Raw genomic sequence first — 18711 nt, 5'->3', positions numbered from 1 at the left:
ACCACCCAGGCAAAGCTAACAAAGTGGCAGATGCACTCAGCAGGAAATCTAGTGCATCACTGATGTCCCTGTCATCACTAGCCCTGCCACTGCAGAAGGAGTTGTCAGATTTTGGACTTGAAATTATCGAAGGACAGCTCTCTGCATTGACCTTAGAGTCTACATTGCCTGTGGAGATACAGAGAAAGCAAAGTGAAGATCCGGACATCCAGAAGATCAAGCAAGGGATACAGAAAGAAGACAACTCAGAGTTTAGAGTGACAGATAGCGGAATTCTTTATCAGGGGAGTCGCATTTGCGTGCCCAATGATGAGGAACTGAGAAAGAAGATCTTAGAGGAAGCTCACAGTACACCATATTCCATGCATCCTGGTTCCACCAAGATGTATCAAGACGTGAAACAGAGATTCTGGTGGTCTGGACTCAAAAGAGATGTAGCTAAGTATGTCAGTACCTGCTTGACATGCCAGAGAGTCAAAGCAGAACACCAGAGACCAGGAGGAGTTCTTCAGCCTCTTCCAATTCCAGAATGGAAATGGGAAGACATTTCCATGGACTTCATAACAGGTCTTCCAAGAACCACCAATGGATATGATGCGATATGGGTAATAGTAGACCGATTGACCAAGTCTGCTCACTTCCTAGCCATCAAGGTGTCCCACTCCATAGAGCAGTTGGCCCAGCTATATGTTAAAGAGGTAGTCAGACTTCATGGAGTTCCTAAATTTATCGTTTCTGATAGAGATGGGCGCTTCACCTCACACTTTTGGGAGTGCGTTCAGAATGCACTAGGCACCAAACTCAAGTTCAGCACAGCTTTCCATCCACAGACTGATGGACAGACAGAGCGAGTGAATCAGATTTTAGAAGACATGCTCAGAGCTTGTGCGCTAGATTTCAAAGGAAGTTGGTGCAAGTATTTGTGCTTAGCTGAATTCGCTTACAACAATAGCTATCAGGCTACCATTAAGATGGCACCTTATGAAGCACTATATGGCAGGAAATGCAGATCACCCATATGCTGGCAAGAAGCAGGAGAGAGAAAAGAGATAGAAGCAGAGTTGGGCATTCAGACAGAGGTGATAGATGAGACTACTCAAGCAATCCAGAAAATCAGACAGAGAATTGAGACTGCCCAGAGCAGACAGAAGAGTTATGCTGACACACGCCGTAGGCCATTGGAATTCCAAGTAGGAGATTCAGTTTTCCTCAAGGTCGCTCCTATGAAGGGAGTGATGAGATTTGGCAAGAAGGGCAAATTAAGTCCTCGCTATGTAGGACCTTACCTGATCATAGAGAGGATTGGGAAAGTAGCTTGCAGGCTGGACTTACCACAAGACATGTCAGCAATACACAATGTGTTTCATGTCTCCATGCTAAGGAAGTGTCTCCATGACCCGAGCCAAGTGATTCAGCCTCAGCCAATGCAGATCCAAGAGGATCTTAGTTATGAGAGCAGACCTACACAGATAGTGGACAGAGCAGTCAAGAGATTGAGAAACAAAGAAGTACCACTAGTGAAGGTCGTCTGGCAGAACCAGAAGCACGAGGAAATCACTTGGGAGCGGGAGGACAGTATGAGACAGAAGTATCCAGAGCTATTCTAAGTTCGAGGACAAACTTTTTATAAGGTATGGGGGATTGTAACGACCCAATTTTCCCATTTCGAGTTTTAAAAGTCCATAAAAATATTTGGAAATACTTTTAAAATGTTCTAGAGATTTTTAGGAATTTTTAGAGTATTTTTGCGTAATTTTTGGAGGTCGTTTAGCATTTTTACAAAAACCAAAGAAGTTTAGGCAAAAAACGTTGGAAGCGAGGTTTGAACCCGAGACCTCGGGTCAGACTGACCCAAGCCAAAACCGGCCTGACCAACTAAGCTAGGAGATTTATGTTAACCCTATATAGAAAGAATTAAGGATATAGTATAGTTTGGAATAAAACCCTTATATATAAAAGGGAATTAGATTTTGGATTTTCCAAAAACCTAACATTTTCTCCCGAAATCTTTTTCTCCTCCTCCCTCACGACGGCGCCCTCTCCCTCGGCGGAAACGACGAGGAAGCTAGGTTTTTGGGTCTCCGGCGCCGGCGAAGCTTTCTTCCGGCCAGCCCTCACCCGTGGGTGGTCATCCCGACAGAGAAGAGCTCGCGGGCACAAGAAGAAGCCAGAAAATCTGCAAACCCGAGCCCTCCGAAAACCCTAAGAGCCTTCTCCTTCCTCCTCCTCGGTTGTAAGTCCAAGAACCGGCTGTAAGTACTACTCACCTGTGGTAGGAGTTGCTCCGAATCTTTGGATTTCGTTTTCTTGCTTTCGGATTTTGCTATGCCGAGTGGAATCATATGCTAGGGCTTTTCTCTCCATGCTCTGTGGACCTAGCCGAATTGCTAAGGTTTCCCTTCCATTCCATTTGTATGAATGGCCTATTAGAGATGTTAGATTCTTTATGTTGGAATTTAAAGCATGCTGTACAGAATTTCTCTGCTTGTGCTTGCTGCCGTGAATCAGAGAAGAAGGGATTGGTCGGATTAGGTTATGGTTTTGTGGGCAGGTCACGGGTAGGAGATGAGTTAGATTTCTAGTTGGTAGTGTAGTTTCTGTGGTTGCTGCCATAAACGGAAATGACTCACATGTTTACAAGGTCTCAGTGTATGATTTTCTTGCTTTCGGTGTTTGCTGTGCCAAATTTGCTAAGCTAAGTGCTGTGCCAAGAGTTTCTTGCTTGGGTTCGCTGTTGAACAGGACTATAAGCTAGGGTTTTCCTTTTTATTCCTTACCGTCGGTAGCATAACTGTTAAGCATGCCAGTTTATTGTTTGAGTTTAATTGCGTAGAAGAAGTTTAGCTCTTAAATGTTTGTTACCGTGGATAGGAGGAGGTCTGGCTTTCGGTTGAGATGTAGTGGCAGGAATAACCTATATAAGTAGAAGAAGTATGGCAGGTTTAGTTTAGCTTATGTGGCTTGCATTATCTCGGATTAATGTAGCTGGTAGTTGCTATCCTTTGCTCTATTTTACAGCATGCTTAAGAAGCCCTAAAGTAGTATTCTTTGTCTATGTTTTATAACATGATTAGAATCCCTAAAGTAACATTTATGCCATGTTTTTACAGCATGATTAGAATCACTAAAGGTAGCATCTTTTGTCTATTTTACAGCATGCTTAAGAAGCCCTAAAGTAGTATTCTTTGTCTATGTTTTATAACATGATTAGAATCCCTAAAGTAACATTTATGCCATGTTTTTACAGCATGATTAGAATCACTAAAGGTAGCATCTTTTGTCTATTTTACAGCATGCTTAAGAAGCCCTAAAGTAGTATTCTTTGTCTATGTTTTATAACATGATTAGAATCCCTAAAGTAACATTTATGCCATGTTTTTACAGCATGATTAGTAAGCTTAAAGTTGCTTTCTTTGCTCTATATTATAGCATGATTAGTAAGCTTAAAGTTGTTTTCTTTTGCTCTATTTTATAGCATGATTAGTAAGTTCAGATTTGCTTCTTTTCCTTTGTTTTACAGCATGTTTAGAAAGTTCAGATTTGCCTTCCTGTTGCTTTGTTTTATAACATGCTTAGAGAGAGTTTAGATTTGTTTCCCTTGTATTGTTTTTATATAGCATGCTTAGTTAATTGTAATCCTATACTTGTTAGAAATATATCTAAAGGATTCTAATAAGCTCTAATAAAGGATTATGAGAAGTATGAGTAAAGAAAAAGACCAAGGTCTAATTAAAAAGAGATAACAAGTAAATTAAAGTAAGAGGCTAGTACCCGACATCCAAGAGCTTGTCGTTAAACAAATCCAGGTGACCATTTCCGAGGTCTTGGCCCTGGTAGACCGAGGTCTGCTCTTTTAGGATTGGTGGCTCGCAACCCCAACCTATTAGGGAACGCGCATGAGTTGGTACTAGGCCTGGGCCCAAGAAAGGAAAACCCAAGAAAAGAAAACCCAAGAAAAGAAAAGTTAAGTAAAGAAGGAAGAAAGAAAAGAAAAGTTAAGTAAGAAGGAAGAAAGAAAGAAGAAGAAAGTAAAAGATAGAAATTAAAAGATTGATTTCTAACACAAGGATACAAGAAATGAAATAAGTTCCAAGCTTAGAATAAATAAGAATGGTTAGTTTCTTTGATTCTAAGTTTACATTGTTAGTTTCTTGTTATCCTGCTTGATACTGAGTATGATTTGTATTCCGTTCATTTTCTGTATACCATGAGCACATGCAGATAGCTTTATTATTTCATTTTCAGTACTTATGCATTTCGTTTATGCATTTCGAGTTTTGTGAGATAGATTAGTACTTACTAAGCGTTTTCGCTTATAGATCTTGTTTTCTTTCCTCCTACTGCAGATAAAGGAAAAGCTAAGATATGAAGGGAGGCGACAGGGTGGTGGTGATGATGAATGTGTGTGGTGACTGGACTATGGAGAGATCCAGAGTTTGCTAGCAAATTTTCAGGACCTACCTGTTTAGAGTTTCAGTTTATGTTTTTAGTTTTCTTCTTAAATGCTATTATGAAGTTGAGATTGTAATGAAGTTTAATTCGTATTTGTAGCTTGATATGTCCTACTGTTGGAGTTATGTTTGGTTACTATTGCTAGAATAGCTTTCTTTTAGTTATAGTGTGTATTATTACTGCGTGGTTGTGAAAATATATGTTCCAGCCGCCTGTGGCTGAGTATAGATTGTTTGTATTATGGATTTGGTCACCGGTACAGGGGAGACTCTGCCGAAATTTTTCGGTAGGGATTTCTCGTACTTAAGTAGCGTACCGGTTAAGTAGAATTAGTAGTTAAGTAACGGTCATTCTTAGAGAGTAGTAGTAGAAGTAAGAAGGGTGGTCGTTACACGATGACTGTCGATTATATCATTTATCATATTTTTGTGCTAACTTTATTTTGCAGGGTTTGTGTTTGGGACTAACACATTTTGTAGGAACAAAAGGAGCACATGTAACCTCGGATGCACAGTGTCCGAGGCGCCTCCATGGGGCTTGGAGGCGCCCGGGTGCTAGCCGAAGCCAGCTCTCCAAAGGAGCTGGAGGCGCCTCAGAGGAAGCTGAAGGCGCCTTGGACCAGGCGTTGGAGGCGCCCTGGAGCAGCTTGGAGGCGCCTTCAATGGGATAAGGTGCGACCAGATCAGAGCTGATCCACGCATGCGACTCGACGGCCTGGAGGCGCCTCGGACAGGCTTGGAGGTGCCTCCAGCACTGTTTAAAAGAGGGACTCGAGCAGCAGCTTGAAACAACAACTTCCAAGCGATCTTTCTGCTACAAACTGCTACCGAGACAATCCCGAAGTGCTGCAACGAGATCCCGACGACCTGAAGCTTCAAAATTACACATTCTTGTTGTTGGTATACTTTTTCATTTCAAGTAGATTGTAATAACTTTGTAACTATTATTCGAGCTTATAGTTGTTGTCCACTGGAAGCGATCAACGATCGCGGGCCTTGGAGTAGGAGTCGCCACAGGCTCCGAACCAAGTAACTATTTGTGTTTGCGTGTGCTCTTTTCTTTACTTAATCTATGTTGTTTTATTTTCTTTTCGTTATTCCGCTGCATTTAATTACTCAAACGATTTACGATTCCGGAATGAAATAGCCACGAGCGCTATTCACCCCCCTCTAGCACTTCTCGATCCAACAACTCCTACTCCAAGGCCCGCACGTGTGAGTGCTTTCGATGGACAATCACTAATCAATCGAAATAATACAAGTATGTGATTATAAGATTAACACAACTGTAAAGCAAGGAATACCGACAACTACAGATTTAAAGAATTCATCCTTCGGTCATCGAAGCAGCGTTTGAGCGTTAAGGAAGTGTTCTCTGAGTAGTGCGCAAGAGCAAAAGTGGTTTTACGTGTTGTTATCAAGCTCCCGGTTGAATGCTACTTATATATGCTATTCTGGGCACCTGGAACCCCTTTGGGCGCCTGGACTACGTGTCCCGGCCAATCGGCGCACTCCACGTTAACTTGTGGATGACTTTTCAAGTCTGAGCGCCTGGACCTAATCCGAGCGCCTGGACCGCCTGGGCGCCTGTCGCCCGTGCTGAGCAAGGCTGGTCCGGGCGCCTGGACTAATTTTTTCCAGCCTTGCTTTTTCTTACAAAACAATATTAGTCCGGGCAATAAACTATATATATAATATAAATTTGACAGTCTTTAACTGTCTAGTTCTGACTTTGAGTTTCGCTGAAATTTTAGGTTGAACCGACGCTTACTGTTCCCTTCGAGGGAACGCGTCCTCACCTATTCCTCTCAGGAGAGTTTACCTTTTGCCAGATCGGTCCTCCATGATTGTTTGGACTTTTGCTCAGCATCCTAAGCTTTAGGTCTTCAAGCTCAACGTCTGCTCCACGACCTGTTTAGACTTCCACCTGGTCCGCGACCACCAGGATTTTCACCTAGAGTTCCCGACTCTAGGATTTCGCCCAAAGTACTCGACCCACCAAGACATCACCTTGCCTAACCACAATTAGGACTTTCCACTACCTAGGGTTACCTCCCCCTAGGATTTTCCACCTGCCTATAATCCATTAGGACTTTTGCCTAAGAACATTTAGGACTTTCCTGCAATCTCATTTAACCTTTTTAGACAACAAGCAACCTTAACTTTGGACCCTTTGCCATAATCAAAACTTAGGTTCGATCGTCTGGTGTTCTCTGCAAAAACATTAATTAGGTTTGGTTCCACTTTGGTTACATTCAACTCATAATATCAGTTCGATTTGGTTCCAGTTTGGTTCGATTTGATTTGATTTAGTTCCAGTTTAGTTTGGTTCAACTCATAATATCAGTTTAATCTGTTAAACGAATTTTGATTTTCAAAACCGAAACCGAACCAATTAAATCGATATTTCTAGAAAATAAAGCCGAATTTCTGAATTAATCGAACCAAACTTTTAACTTCGGTCGATTCGATCAGTAAATTCAATTTAACTGATCACCCTTACATAGAATAATCGTTATTCTGTCCGATGTAATGAACAAATACCAAAATGACAATTTGTAATACCCCGGTTCTGAGATTCTAGTTAAGTATGACTTAAAAGGTTAGATGATATTATCCATATCACTAAGGTGCACATTCCTTTTCGGAAGCCCAAACTTAGAACTCCAAAGTTAAGCGTACTTGGCTTGGAGAAATCTGAGAATGGGTCACCTCCTGGGAAGTTTTCCAGGGTGAGTGCGAGTGAAGAAAAAGCATATTGAAAGGACCTCCGGTGGTCTGTGGAGCTAGTCTTCAACCTGATGGGCAATTTTGAGTGGCGTTCCCGATTCGGTCCGGGTGGGGCCCGCTCGAGCTGGGGTGTTACAGATGGTATCAGATCAACCTTGCGACCGTGAGTGCGCCTGTGGTAGGAGCACCCAGGGCACTACCTAGCGAGGGAGATTATGGGATTTGCTTGTGGTATGATTCGTGGTTACACAACGAGGACGTTGTGTCTTTAAGTGGGGGTGATTGTAATACCCCGGTTCTGAGATTCTGGTTAAGTATGGATTAAAAGGTTAGATGGTACTATCCATATCACTAAGGTGCACATTCCTTTTCGGAAGCTCAAATTTAAGAACTCTAAAGTTAAGCATACTTGACTTGGAAAAATCTGAGGATGGGTGACCTCCTGGGAAGTTTTCCAGGGTACGTGCGAGTGAAGACAAAGCACGCTGAAAGGACCTCCGATGGTCTGTGGAGCTAGTCGTCTACCCGATGGGCATTTCTGAGTAGCGTTCCCATTTCGATCCGGATGGGACCCGCCCGGGCTGGGGGCGGTACACAATTTCTAGAGAGTGAAAACAATTGAACTGATTATTGGAGAGCTTCAACAGGCATAATTATTTTTTTTTAACACATAAAAGACTGAACATAATAGGCATGACACGATATTGCTTGTGAACAATAGTTTTATTAATTGCTTCTCCATCTATAACATTTATTTTCGACTAATCATCCATCCTCTAATTTTTTACATATTTTCTTTAAATTTAAGAGCATGAATGATGAACACTTTGTGGTCCAACTTAAATAATCAAAGAAAGCACTATTTAATAACAATTGAATAAACATTTACAATATCAAAAATATTGTAACAGTGTAGATTCAACTGTTTCACATTATTAGTTTCTTTTTTCTCAAATCACATATTTATAGAAGAGTGGTCAATGCTCTTCTTACTAAGATTTATTTATAGAAGAGTGGTCAATGCTCTTAAATAGGAAAGGATTCAACCAATATAAGAGAGACATTATCTTTCATCCTAGTGTTGGAATTAGTATAAGTATCATTGTGCTTGTATATGTCTTCCATGGCTCTTGAGAGGTTCATTATTATTTCAATTAAAGGCCGAGCTACTTGTGTTGGACGGAGGCATTCCTCGTTCAAATCCTTCCATTTTTGATCCACCATCACTTGCAACTTCTCGCAAGCCACTTTTGCACTTGTACCATGTTCTTTCATGTAACTCTCAACTGTTGAAGCGACATGGTCTCTTTCTTGTTCCCGCTATAAATTTTTAGAGAAATTGTTAGATATTAATGCCATCAAACTTTAATTTTTTAACTAAGGAAATGATTGGAACTAATAAGTACCTCGTGTGAAGTTATATCGTCCATAAGCCTACAAAGTATACTGCAGGATTTAAGGATCTTAGGGGAACTAGCAACCCATTCAAATGTCTCTTTTGTTGCATCTTCTCCCAAACCTACGTAAGAGGCACATGCAACCGCATAATACCCAGCTGATATCAATGAAACGAGAAGATGCTCCTCGAGTGATGGTACATATCTTTCCACACCCCATTTAGCTTCTTGGAAATAAGATCTTGATAGAACTTTTATCTATATGAAATTTTTAATGGAAAAACAGATTTAACATTTATATAATTATTAAGTTAACAAGACTCAATATACATGTGCTATTGCCCCACTTACTTCCTCTTGAAGATATGGTATGCGATACTTCTCATTGGGTTCTAGTTCATCTTCAAAATCTCTGTAAGTCTTTAATAGCTTGAGATAAAAGTCTTTTAAGTATTCTGGTACACAATCAACTGCTTGGGGTTCCCACCTAAATGTAAAGAAATATTGAGAAAAATGAGATCATGTTATTCGTAAAGCACCAAGGAGAACTAGCCAAATGAATATGAAAATCAGAAAAAGTTTAACTATTGTATTGTTAGTATTTTCGTGTCTATATCGACATGTTATCTTCAAATAAATTTGTTTTGCTAAATTTTACTTCTATCATATATATGGATAGCATGACAATTATAATGATAAAGAAAATATTTTAATATGATGAGCCAAAAACAAACCTTTCGATTGCCTCAGTTAATAGTTGACTTTCTTCTAATGTGCTGTAGTTGTCATAGATGTCATCCATAATCGACATAAGGGAAATGGCCTTGGAAGTAATTACTCGTGCTCGAGAATATTGAGGTTCAAAATACACCGCAACTATCCAATAATAACATTCCACTACTCGGTCACGAGCAAACTTTAAAGATTTAGTTAGTGCTAAATCATTCCACCACCTTCAAATATATCATCCAAAGTGTATGAACATATGGAAAATAAGTCAATTAGTTTAAACCAAAAATACAAAATTTATAATTAGAAACTTAATCTAACTTTGCTTAGCTTACACAGTATATATATTTATAACAAAATATATATGTACTGTAAATAATTTACTTACATTGAAATTTTCTTCACTTCCTCTTGATGAAGAGATTGTAGTAGATTGAAATCTAACTTTGCAAGTTCTAATATAGTATCATTTCGCATCACATTCTCTTGATAAATAGGTATATATTTTCTCACCATGAGCCTTTTAGTTCTTCTACACAGTGGTGTTTCAAGGAAAAAAGACACCTCTGTTGCTAAAGGTTGCACAAGTTCACCCAACAAAGATTCAAGCTGACACTTTGTAAAAGAAATAGCTTCGTCGAGAATCGTCTCTTCATGTGTTCCAAGATAAGCCGCATTGTATAAGCTTAGTAGTCCCTTTGGATCTCCATTCAAGGTCGACAAAAATCTGCCCTTCTCATCTTTGAACTTGTTAAAAACATCTACAAGAATAGATAACTAAGTTTATTTCGAACAATTTATCTCAATGGATATTATAATAAAAAAGTCAAAACAATCAATTGTTTCATTATATCTAAAATATTTATAATTTCCATTGTACTTTTAACAAAGTATATATAATTTTTACTTATTTTTATATTAATTACCTGCGGACAAATAATATCCATGTTGTCTAAGCAATCTAAATCGAAGAGAAACTTCATAAAGCCCGTAATTCTTAACATCAGCTTCGTAAATCAATCTTAGTACCGCAGTTATTTCTTTCTCAAAATGATAATCCAATCCAAGAAGCTGAATTGAATCAACCAAATTCATAATTTGCAATACGTCGTCACTTGTTTCCTTGAAAAGGTTTCTCACTCGCTCCTTCAGCTCTTCCACCCTCTTCATCAATATTCTCTGAGTGGACTCCTGGATCATCCAAACTCATTAGAAGCACAAAGCAAAAAAACCATGAATAAACATGAGAGGATCTTAATTAAGCACCACCTTTTCGAGGGCCGAAGAGGAGTTTCGGATGAAATAATCTCCCCAAACACTAGGGTGATATTCGGCCGACTTACGAATTATCTCTTCCTTGTCACCAGCAAGGGCCATCGACTGCCTCTCCATCAATGATTATCAAGAGTGACGACTTGAGGAATTGCTCACTTTTGCACTCGGTCCCTAATTCTCCTCGCTATTTATAAGCTCACTTTTGTACTTCTTTTCCCGTTCCTCTGGAGGTTATAATTTAATTAATTAATTGGAATAAAAGCTCACGTATCATTGACGACCACAAACTTACAACTTAAACCTATATTAAATATTATTGTGAGAGTAATTTAATTAAGTTGTGATAATTATATTGATGAGGGGAGACACCTTCTGTTGGCCGTTTCTTCACCCAGTCCACAAAAAATAGATTAAACTAAAACGCATAATTGGAAAACATCATATTAATGAGTTAGTTGGTGTGTAATTTGTGTTTAGAACGGCATGCGCTGAATTTAGATGGCCGAATTTCGACGGAGAGAGAGGTCAAAACACCTACAAAGTTTTAATCTTCTTTTTTTTTTTCTCGGGTAACGAAACTTATGTGAAATGCTGTTCCTATTCTATTAGCACGCGTTCAATTTTGCATTTAAAAATTAATTTTAAATTGGAAGTCTCATGCAAATTAAATTCCTTCATTCATTCTTCCTTCTTTTCTATCTTTCTTTCTTTCTTTCCATTTTTTTTTTATAGCAAAAACAAAGAGGGCACCCTTTTGTTAACAAATCATCAAAGAAACATCCTATATTGTTTTTTATCAAAAGGGTGCTTCACCCCCACAACTACCCTCCGATACAATATTTACTTCTGACACACTTATGCATTTGACACACGCATCTTCCACTTATATTCCCGCCTAATTATTGATTTAGAGTCAGCATTGTAATAGCTACGCCATTGTAGCTGCTATAGTATGAAAAAAAAAATAATAAAGAGGACTATGTTCTTTGTAACCTCAAAAAAGCCCTAAATAGTTTTTTTTCTAAATCTAAGATTGTTACAGATTGAAAAACTATTCCGATGTGTATATCTTTGAAATTGCTTCTGATAAACTAATCCAAGTCTAGGTTGAGAAAGTAATCCGATGTGTGCATCTTTGAATTTTTTTTTGTTAAACTAATCTAATTCTAAATCGATAAATTAATAAGATGTGGGCATCTTTGAGTTCATTTTTGATAAACTAATTCGAGTCCGAATCGAGAAAGTAGTTTGATATGTGGATCTTTGAGTTTGTTTCTAATAAACGAACCTGAGTTCATGTCAAAAAACTAATTCAATTTGTGCATCTTTGAGTCTGTCTCTTATAAACTAATCCAAGTCCAGGGTCTGAAAACTAATAGTTTTTCAATTCTCAACAAGTTTTTAAATTCTCCCTGATTTGATTTTTGCGTAATTCTTTGAAAATGAAAATCATGACTTTATTAAAAAAGCTCTTTGCATTAGTAACTAACAGAGCTTGACAAAAGGATATTTATATATTAGAAATGTTTGCTTAATAATTTGACAATAACAATAATAACAACTATATTTTATCCCACTAGACAGGATCAGTTATATATGAATCCTTCTACTCTATTAAGTCATATTCTTTACTATATCATTATCTATACTTATAAAAATTTGTCTTATTTTATCATTACTAAGTCTTTTTTGGTCTTTCTCTTGCTCGATGTGTATTTGTTATAATTTCATATTATCTAACTGGAGAATTTATTTATCATCTAAGTACATGTCTATATTATCTTAACATGTCTTTCAGAGTTTTCCCTCAATAGATGTAACTCTGACTTTCTCTTAAATACTCTCATTTCTTATTCTGTCCATCCTCATATGTCCACATTGTTAGGACCCTTAGCGGCAGACTAGAGGAAAGTGAATAACCCTGCAAAGAAAAATGAAAAACCTTCCTCGAGCTTTTATAACTTTAACAAAATTAACACTTGCATAAAATATATAAGACTGATTAAAAAGAAAGAGGTACAACGAATTACTTGGTTACAACCGGGAAGGTTGTTAATCTAAGGAAGTGGTAAGCACACTAATTTCTCCTTCAGACGGAGAAGCCTCTTTATAGCAGTTGAAGTACTAAAAATACGAAGCTAGACAAAAGAAATCATTTACAAGTGTTTTTCAGTGTTCTTCTTGTTGTTTTTGTTAGTGAGAGCCCTAAAGCCAATCATGTGATGGTTACTTTTTGGACTCTTTGTGTCATATTCTTGTACATATATTTCTGATATATAAATAAAGGCATTGTGATTATTATACTTGTGTGTATTTGTGCTATATAAATAAGTATAATAATGTCCTAGGGTAGTAGGTTCATATCTATATCAATCGATTAGTTGAATCGATAGTGAGATGATATAGAGAACACTACACTTAATTATTCCTAGTCAAGTATTAACATAGAAGGACAATGTTAATGCATTGAGACTAGCATGTAGGTCAACATGATGACTTGATCTCACAAGTCATGGATATGAGATATCAAGTTGACACATGGGTATACATTGGAGAATGTATACTGAATGACCCGCCATGAGAAAGTATCATGGATCGTTATATGAGTGTCATATACTTTCTCAAGTGACTATTAGTATGACTTTAGTCCTTAGACCTGAAGTCACCATGGTTCCTACATAAGGAGTTATGTACTTTGGTTTCGTCAAACGTCACCCGTAACTGGGTGTAAAGGCGATTACTGGGTATGTAACAAATTATGCGGAGGGATGTGAGTGATGTAGATGGGATCTATCCCTCCTATATTACAGGAGTGATATCATAGTCTTGATAGAGTGAGATCACTAAGTGCATGGCCATGCCCAAATAAGGCAATATGTGATATTGCGCTTATTTGATTATAGTGAGTCTACTTGGAGTTCAAGACACTTAGATTGATTGGAGGATGACACGGTCTATGCCTCATATAAGATCAATCTAGATATCATGGATAGAAGGACAATGTCACATATTGTGAGAGTCACAATTATTAGTCATATTGGTGATGTTGGATCTCAACATTCTTGTAATTTGGGTAGCAATGATGTGTTGCTAGATACCTCTCATTGCTTATGTCCCTAATTGGATTTAGGGACATTGCCAACGTTGACAAGAACCTATAGGGTCACACACATAGAGCAATAGATGGAGACTAGTTCATATGATGAACCAAGAGGAAAGATGAAGTCAAGTTTGACTTGGCTAAATATGGAAAGTCTATAAAAGGCAAGTTTGACTTGACCTAAATCCACAAGTTTGACTTGACTATGAGTTAGACTCAAGTATGATCCAAATGTTGGATAAATCAATTAAGGGAGTTAATTTGGTCATGTTTGACTTTGGCCAAATTAGGAAGGTTGAAAGTCAATATTGACTTGACTTGGATGCCACCACATTTGATGAGGTGGCATGGGAGAACCAATGGGGATGCTACATCACCATGCCACCTCATGCTGCCACCTCATGGGAGGTTACCCATGAGTGGCCGGCCACATTAAGGGGCAATTAAGAGCATTAATTGCCCACGTAATGACATTTATGTGGCCGGCCACATGATATGGTGGATTGATTGAATTTTTGAATTCAATTTTTGATTCTTCTTCTTCCTTGGTGCTCTCGGCAACTTCTCCCTCTCTTCCTCCTCTTCTTGGCCGAAAACCACATAGGTGCTAGCACACCTTGTTTCGGTCATCTTCTCCACCTAATTGCTTGTGTGGACACATATAGAGGGGCTCTACTTTGTGCCCTCTAGATCCAACTTCAACCTTAGTCGAGCGGGATAAGCGAAGGGCACGCATCAAAGGTAGTTTTTCTTTAAACTATAGATCTAGGAGTAGATCTAACATATTCGGGTATTAAGCATGATATAAATACGTGGAATTTTTCGAATCGGATTTTTCTTTGCACGAGATCCTTGGCTAGGGTGTTTCGGGGTTTCCGCGACGCGAAAAGCGGTTTTCGTGGCCCGAAAAACCTAACAGTGGTATCAGAGCCATCGTGCGAAGCACGTATTTATTTTTTTTCTGTATTAGATACAAAATTTAGATGCTTTTAAGTTTCTGTGATTTTTCTAAATTTTAGGAATTTTTGGGTATTTTTCTCGTAGAGGCGAAAGAACGAGTGCGAAGCACTTGTACACTTTTGTCACCGAGAAAAATTTCTCCGAAACGGCAAGTTTCACCCAAATAGATTTTGGGACAGCGGGTAAGGGCGCTGTATAATCGCAAGAGGACACTCGCGAAGGTTATTTCGCGAATAGGGGCGCTGCCCCTAACCCCGCAAGGGGCCTTGTCCCGCGATTACGCCCGAAACCCGCTTAGAGGGACCGCCGTGGAGAAGGGACTCAAAAATTCAGAAAAATCAGTAGAAAAATTTTAAATAAAAAAAATACACAATTCTGAATTATGTACAGTATGTGTTGGTCATGGCCCAAGTCCCAAAATTTTTATGAAAAATTATGCGTGTAATTCATAATACGGCCTGCGTGCCGTCATGTGTTGTGTGTGCTGTATTGTGGATGCGACCTGCGTGTTGCCTTTTTCCATTATTTTATTTCTGTAAAAATTAGTTTTAAGACTCGAATGTAACTCGAGTATAAATTTTGTAATGTACAAAATTTGAAGATGACGAAATTCCGGAGAAGACGGACTCGCGGGAGCATGCCGGCAACACATGGGGATCGGAAGGAGGAGCTTGGAGAAGCTGCCACCTAGACCCTAGGATGACCATTGGATCTTCTCTTTGGCTAGAGAGGATCCTAGTAGGGCCATGACCAATCACATAATTTAAATGTATATATTTTATTTTTGCTTATGTGTATGTGATGCATGTTTGTGTAGAATAGAATATGCATGAGTGTATGTGATGCACATGTGATGTGGGAACCACATCTTGATGTGCACAATACACATTTAGGATTTAAATTAGATTTAATTTACGCCTAAATATGATGCACATCGTCGATTAGATTAGATCTAAATCAAAATCAACTCGTAAACGCCTACCAGGCCATGATACCCATCACTACCTCGATCATATGCGATTGTCGTATCTGCCAAAGCAGAGCAACGCATTTAATCTTGGTAGGATGCGGAGGGACAACCTTGGTCCCGCCTATCACGCTCGGGTTAGATTGAGCTCAATTAGATTGAGTAGCTAGCAAAGCTCAATTGGATCGAGTGAAGCTATAGGCGTATTCCAATAGTTGGAAAGGTAGGACAAGATCACGTTTATAAATAATCTTGGGCGATTTAGCCAAAGCTAACTCAAGATTATTTGTAAAAGTTAAATCTTGATCCTATAAACAAGAGTTGCATGGAGATGTAATTGGTAATTAGCTACCTACCGATCATACTAGGTCTTGGGCGATTCAGCCAAAGCTGACTCAAGATGTAGTATGATGTGGATCTTGTCCCACAAAATTCAGTGGGAGCATCATTTAATTAAAGGCCTAATTAGATGATAGAATATGATATTGATTCTCTGCATGTTTAATATGTTGTAGATTGCCATGTCACCAAACGCGAACACTCTCTCCCTACGATCTGTCCTTGAGAAGGACAAGCTCACAGGAGCTAACTTCCTGGACTGGTACAGGAACCTGAGGATAGTCCTCATGCAGGAACGTAAGCTGTACGTTCTGGAGCCTCTGCCGCCCGTAGCATTAAGGATGCTCATCGGAAGCATCAAGACGATGCGTTAGACGTGTCGTGCCTAATGCTATGCTGCATGTCCTCTTAGCTTCAGAAGCAACACGAGAACATGAATGCCTTTGATATGATTGGCCATCTTAAGCAATTATATCAAGGGCAAGCCAGGCATGAGAGGTTTGAAGTGACTCAGGCCCTCTTTTCATGTAAGATGAAAGAGGGAACCCCTGTAGGAACTCACGTACTCAAGATGATTGGGTACGTCGAGAACCTAGAGAGGTTGGGGTTCCCATTGGGCCAAGAGCTGGCCACTGACTTGATCCTGCAATCGTTGCCGGCAAGTTACCGTCAATTCGTCATGAACTATAACATGAACGAATTAGACAAACCACTGCCCGAGATGCTCAACATGTTGAGAACTGCTGAGCCCAATCTCACCACTACCAAGACCAGTACCGTCCTGATGGTACAAAAGGGCAAGGGTAAGGGCAAGTGGAAGCCCAAGGGTAAGGGTAAGACCCAGACCAAGGGCAAAGCCAGCTCTTCAGCACTCAAACCCAAGGGCGGGGTGCAAAAGGATGCTACCTGCTTCCACTGTGGTCAGACAGGGCACTGGAAGAGGAACTGCAAGATCTACCTGGAGGATCTTAAGAAGAAAAGAAGCGAGGCTTCTACTTCAGGTATAAATGTTATAGAAGTCAACCTTTCTATTTCTACATCATGGGTATTAGATACTGGATGTGCATCTCACATTTGTACTAATGTGCAGGCGCTGAGAAGTAGCAGGGCATTGGCAAAGGGCGAGGTGGACCTACGAGTAGGCAATGGAGCAAGGGTTGCTGCTGTTGCTGTAGGAACATATTTTCTATCTCTGCCCGCTGGGCTTGTATTGGAACTAGATAATTGTTGTTATGTCCCTGCACTAACAAAGAATATTATTTCAGTTTCCTGTTTAGATAATAAAGGTTTTTCATTCATAATAAAGGACAAATGTTGTTCTGTTTATTTGAAAGATATGTTCTATTGTAGTGCACATCTGATGAATGACCTCTATATTCTAGATTTAGAGAGCCCTATCTATAACGTGAGTACCAAGAGGTTGAGATCAAATGAGTTGAACCCAACCTATCTCTGGCATTGTCGCTTAGGCCATATAAATGAGAATCGCTTATCCCAGCTCCAAAAAGATGGTTTGCTGGATTCATTTGATTTTGAATCATATGAGACATGCGAGTCATGCCTACTGGGCAAGATGACCAAGACTCCCTTTAGTGGACATAGTGAAAGAGCAATTGACTTGTTAGGACTTATACATAGTGATGTATGCGGCCCTTTCAATATCACTGCCAGAGGTGGTTATAGGTACTTCATTACATTTACTGATGACTTCAGTAGATATGGTTATGTGTATCTGATGACACATAAGTCACAATCCTTTGAAAAGTTCAAAGAATTCAAGAATGAAGTACAAAACCAGCTAGGCAAGAGTATTAAGATACTTCGATCAGATCGAGGTGGTGAATACCTTAGCCATGAGTTTTGTAACTATCTACTTGAGTGTGGGATTCTATCCCAACTCACTCCTCCTGGAACACCACAGTTGAAAGGTGTATCCAAAAGGAGGAATCGTACCCTATTAGATATGGTACGATCTATGATGAGTCACACAGATCTTCCTATATCTTTTTAGGGATACGCTCTAGACACAGTAGCCTTCACACTTAACCGTGTTCTATCCAAAGCTGTGATAAAGACACCATATAGGATATGGACTGGGAGATATGCCCAGATATCTTTTATGAGGATTTGGAGTTATGAGCCTTACGTTCGACATCAAGTCTCAGACAGACTAGGACCCAAATCTGATAAGTGCTATTTTATAGAATATCCCAAGGAAATGAAGGGATATTACTTCTACATTCCCAGTCACCACTGGGGTCTTTCTAGAAAGGGACTTTGTTTCTAGAAAGGCTAGTGGAAGTTCGTTTGATCTTGAAGAAGTTCAAGACAACGACCAAAACACTGAGCCATTGATGGATACTGAGCAGGAACCACAAAGAGTTGTGGATGATGAGATTGTTGCACAAGAAGTTGTGGAACAACAACCTGTTCATGTAGACCTACCTCTTCGCAGGTCTGATAGGGTACGTCGTCAGCCTGAGAGATACTCATTTCTCTTGCCTGACCAGGATAACGTTATGCTCATTGAGAATGAGCCTACCACCTATCAGGAAGCTGTGATGAGCCCAGATTCTGAGTCATGGCTAGAAGCCATGAGATCTGAAATGGATTCCATGTACACCAACCAAGTTTGGACCTTGGTTGATCCACCTGAAGGGGTCAAACCCATTGGGTGTAAGTGGGTCTTTAAGAGAAAGACTAACATGGACGGACTTACTCATACCTATAAAGGTAGACTGGTAGCTAAAGGTTTCAAGCAGA

The 18711-nt window shown here is 39.4% G+C and overlaps 1 protein-coding gene across 1 annotated transcript; it reads right to left on the bottom strand.

Annotated features, from left to right (window-relative positions):
- Positions 1 to 8146: 8146 nt before the first annotated feature.
- Positions 8147 to 10725, bottom strand: LOC122013691 (alpha-humulene synthase-like). Its single transcript, XM_042569931.1, has 7 exons — positions 10577 to 10725; positions 10234 to 10498; positions 9696 to 10068; positions 9313 to 9531; positions 8930 to 9065; positions 8588 to 8836; positions 8147 to 8501 (listed from the first exon to the last, which is right to left on the bottom strand). The coding sequence occupies exons 1-7, from the start codon at positions 10697 to 10699 to the stop codon at positions 8208 to 8210; spliced, it is 1659 nt and encodes a 552-aa protein (XP_042425865.1). The 5' UTR covers positions 10700 to 10725; the 3' UTR covers positions 8147 to 8207.
- Between the last annotated feature and the right edge of the window lie 7986 nt (positions 10726 to 18711).

This window comes from Zingiber officinale, chromosome 1A (assembly GCF_018446385.1).
Source record: "Zingiber officinale cultivar Zhangliang chromosome 1A, Zo_v1.1, whole genome shotgun sequence".
Taxonomy (NCBI): Eukaryota; Viridiplantae; Streptophyta; class Magnoliopsida; order Zingiberales; family Zingiberaceae; genus Zingiber; species Zingiber officinale.
The sequence above is the reverse complement of the archived record's forward strand: the minus strand, read 5'-3'. Positions and strand labels throughout refer to the sequence as shown.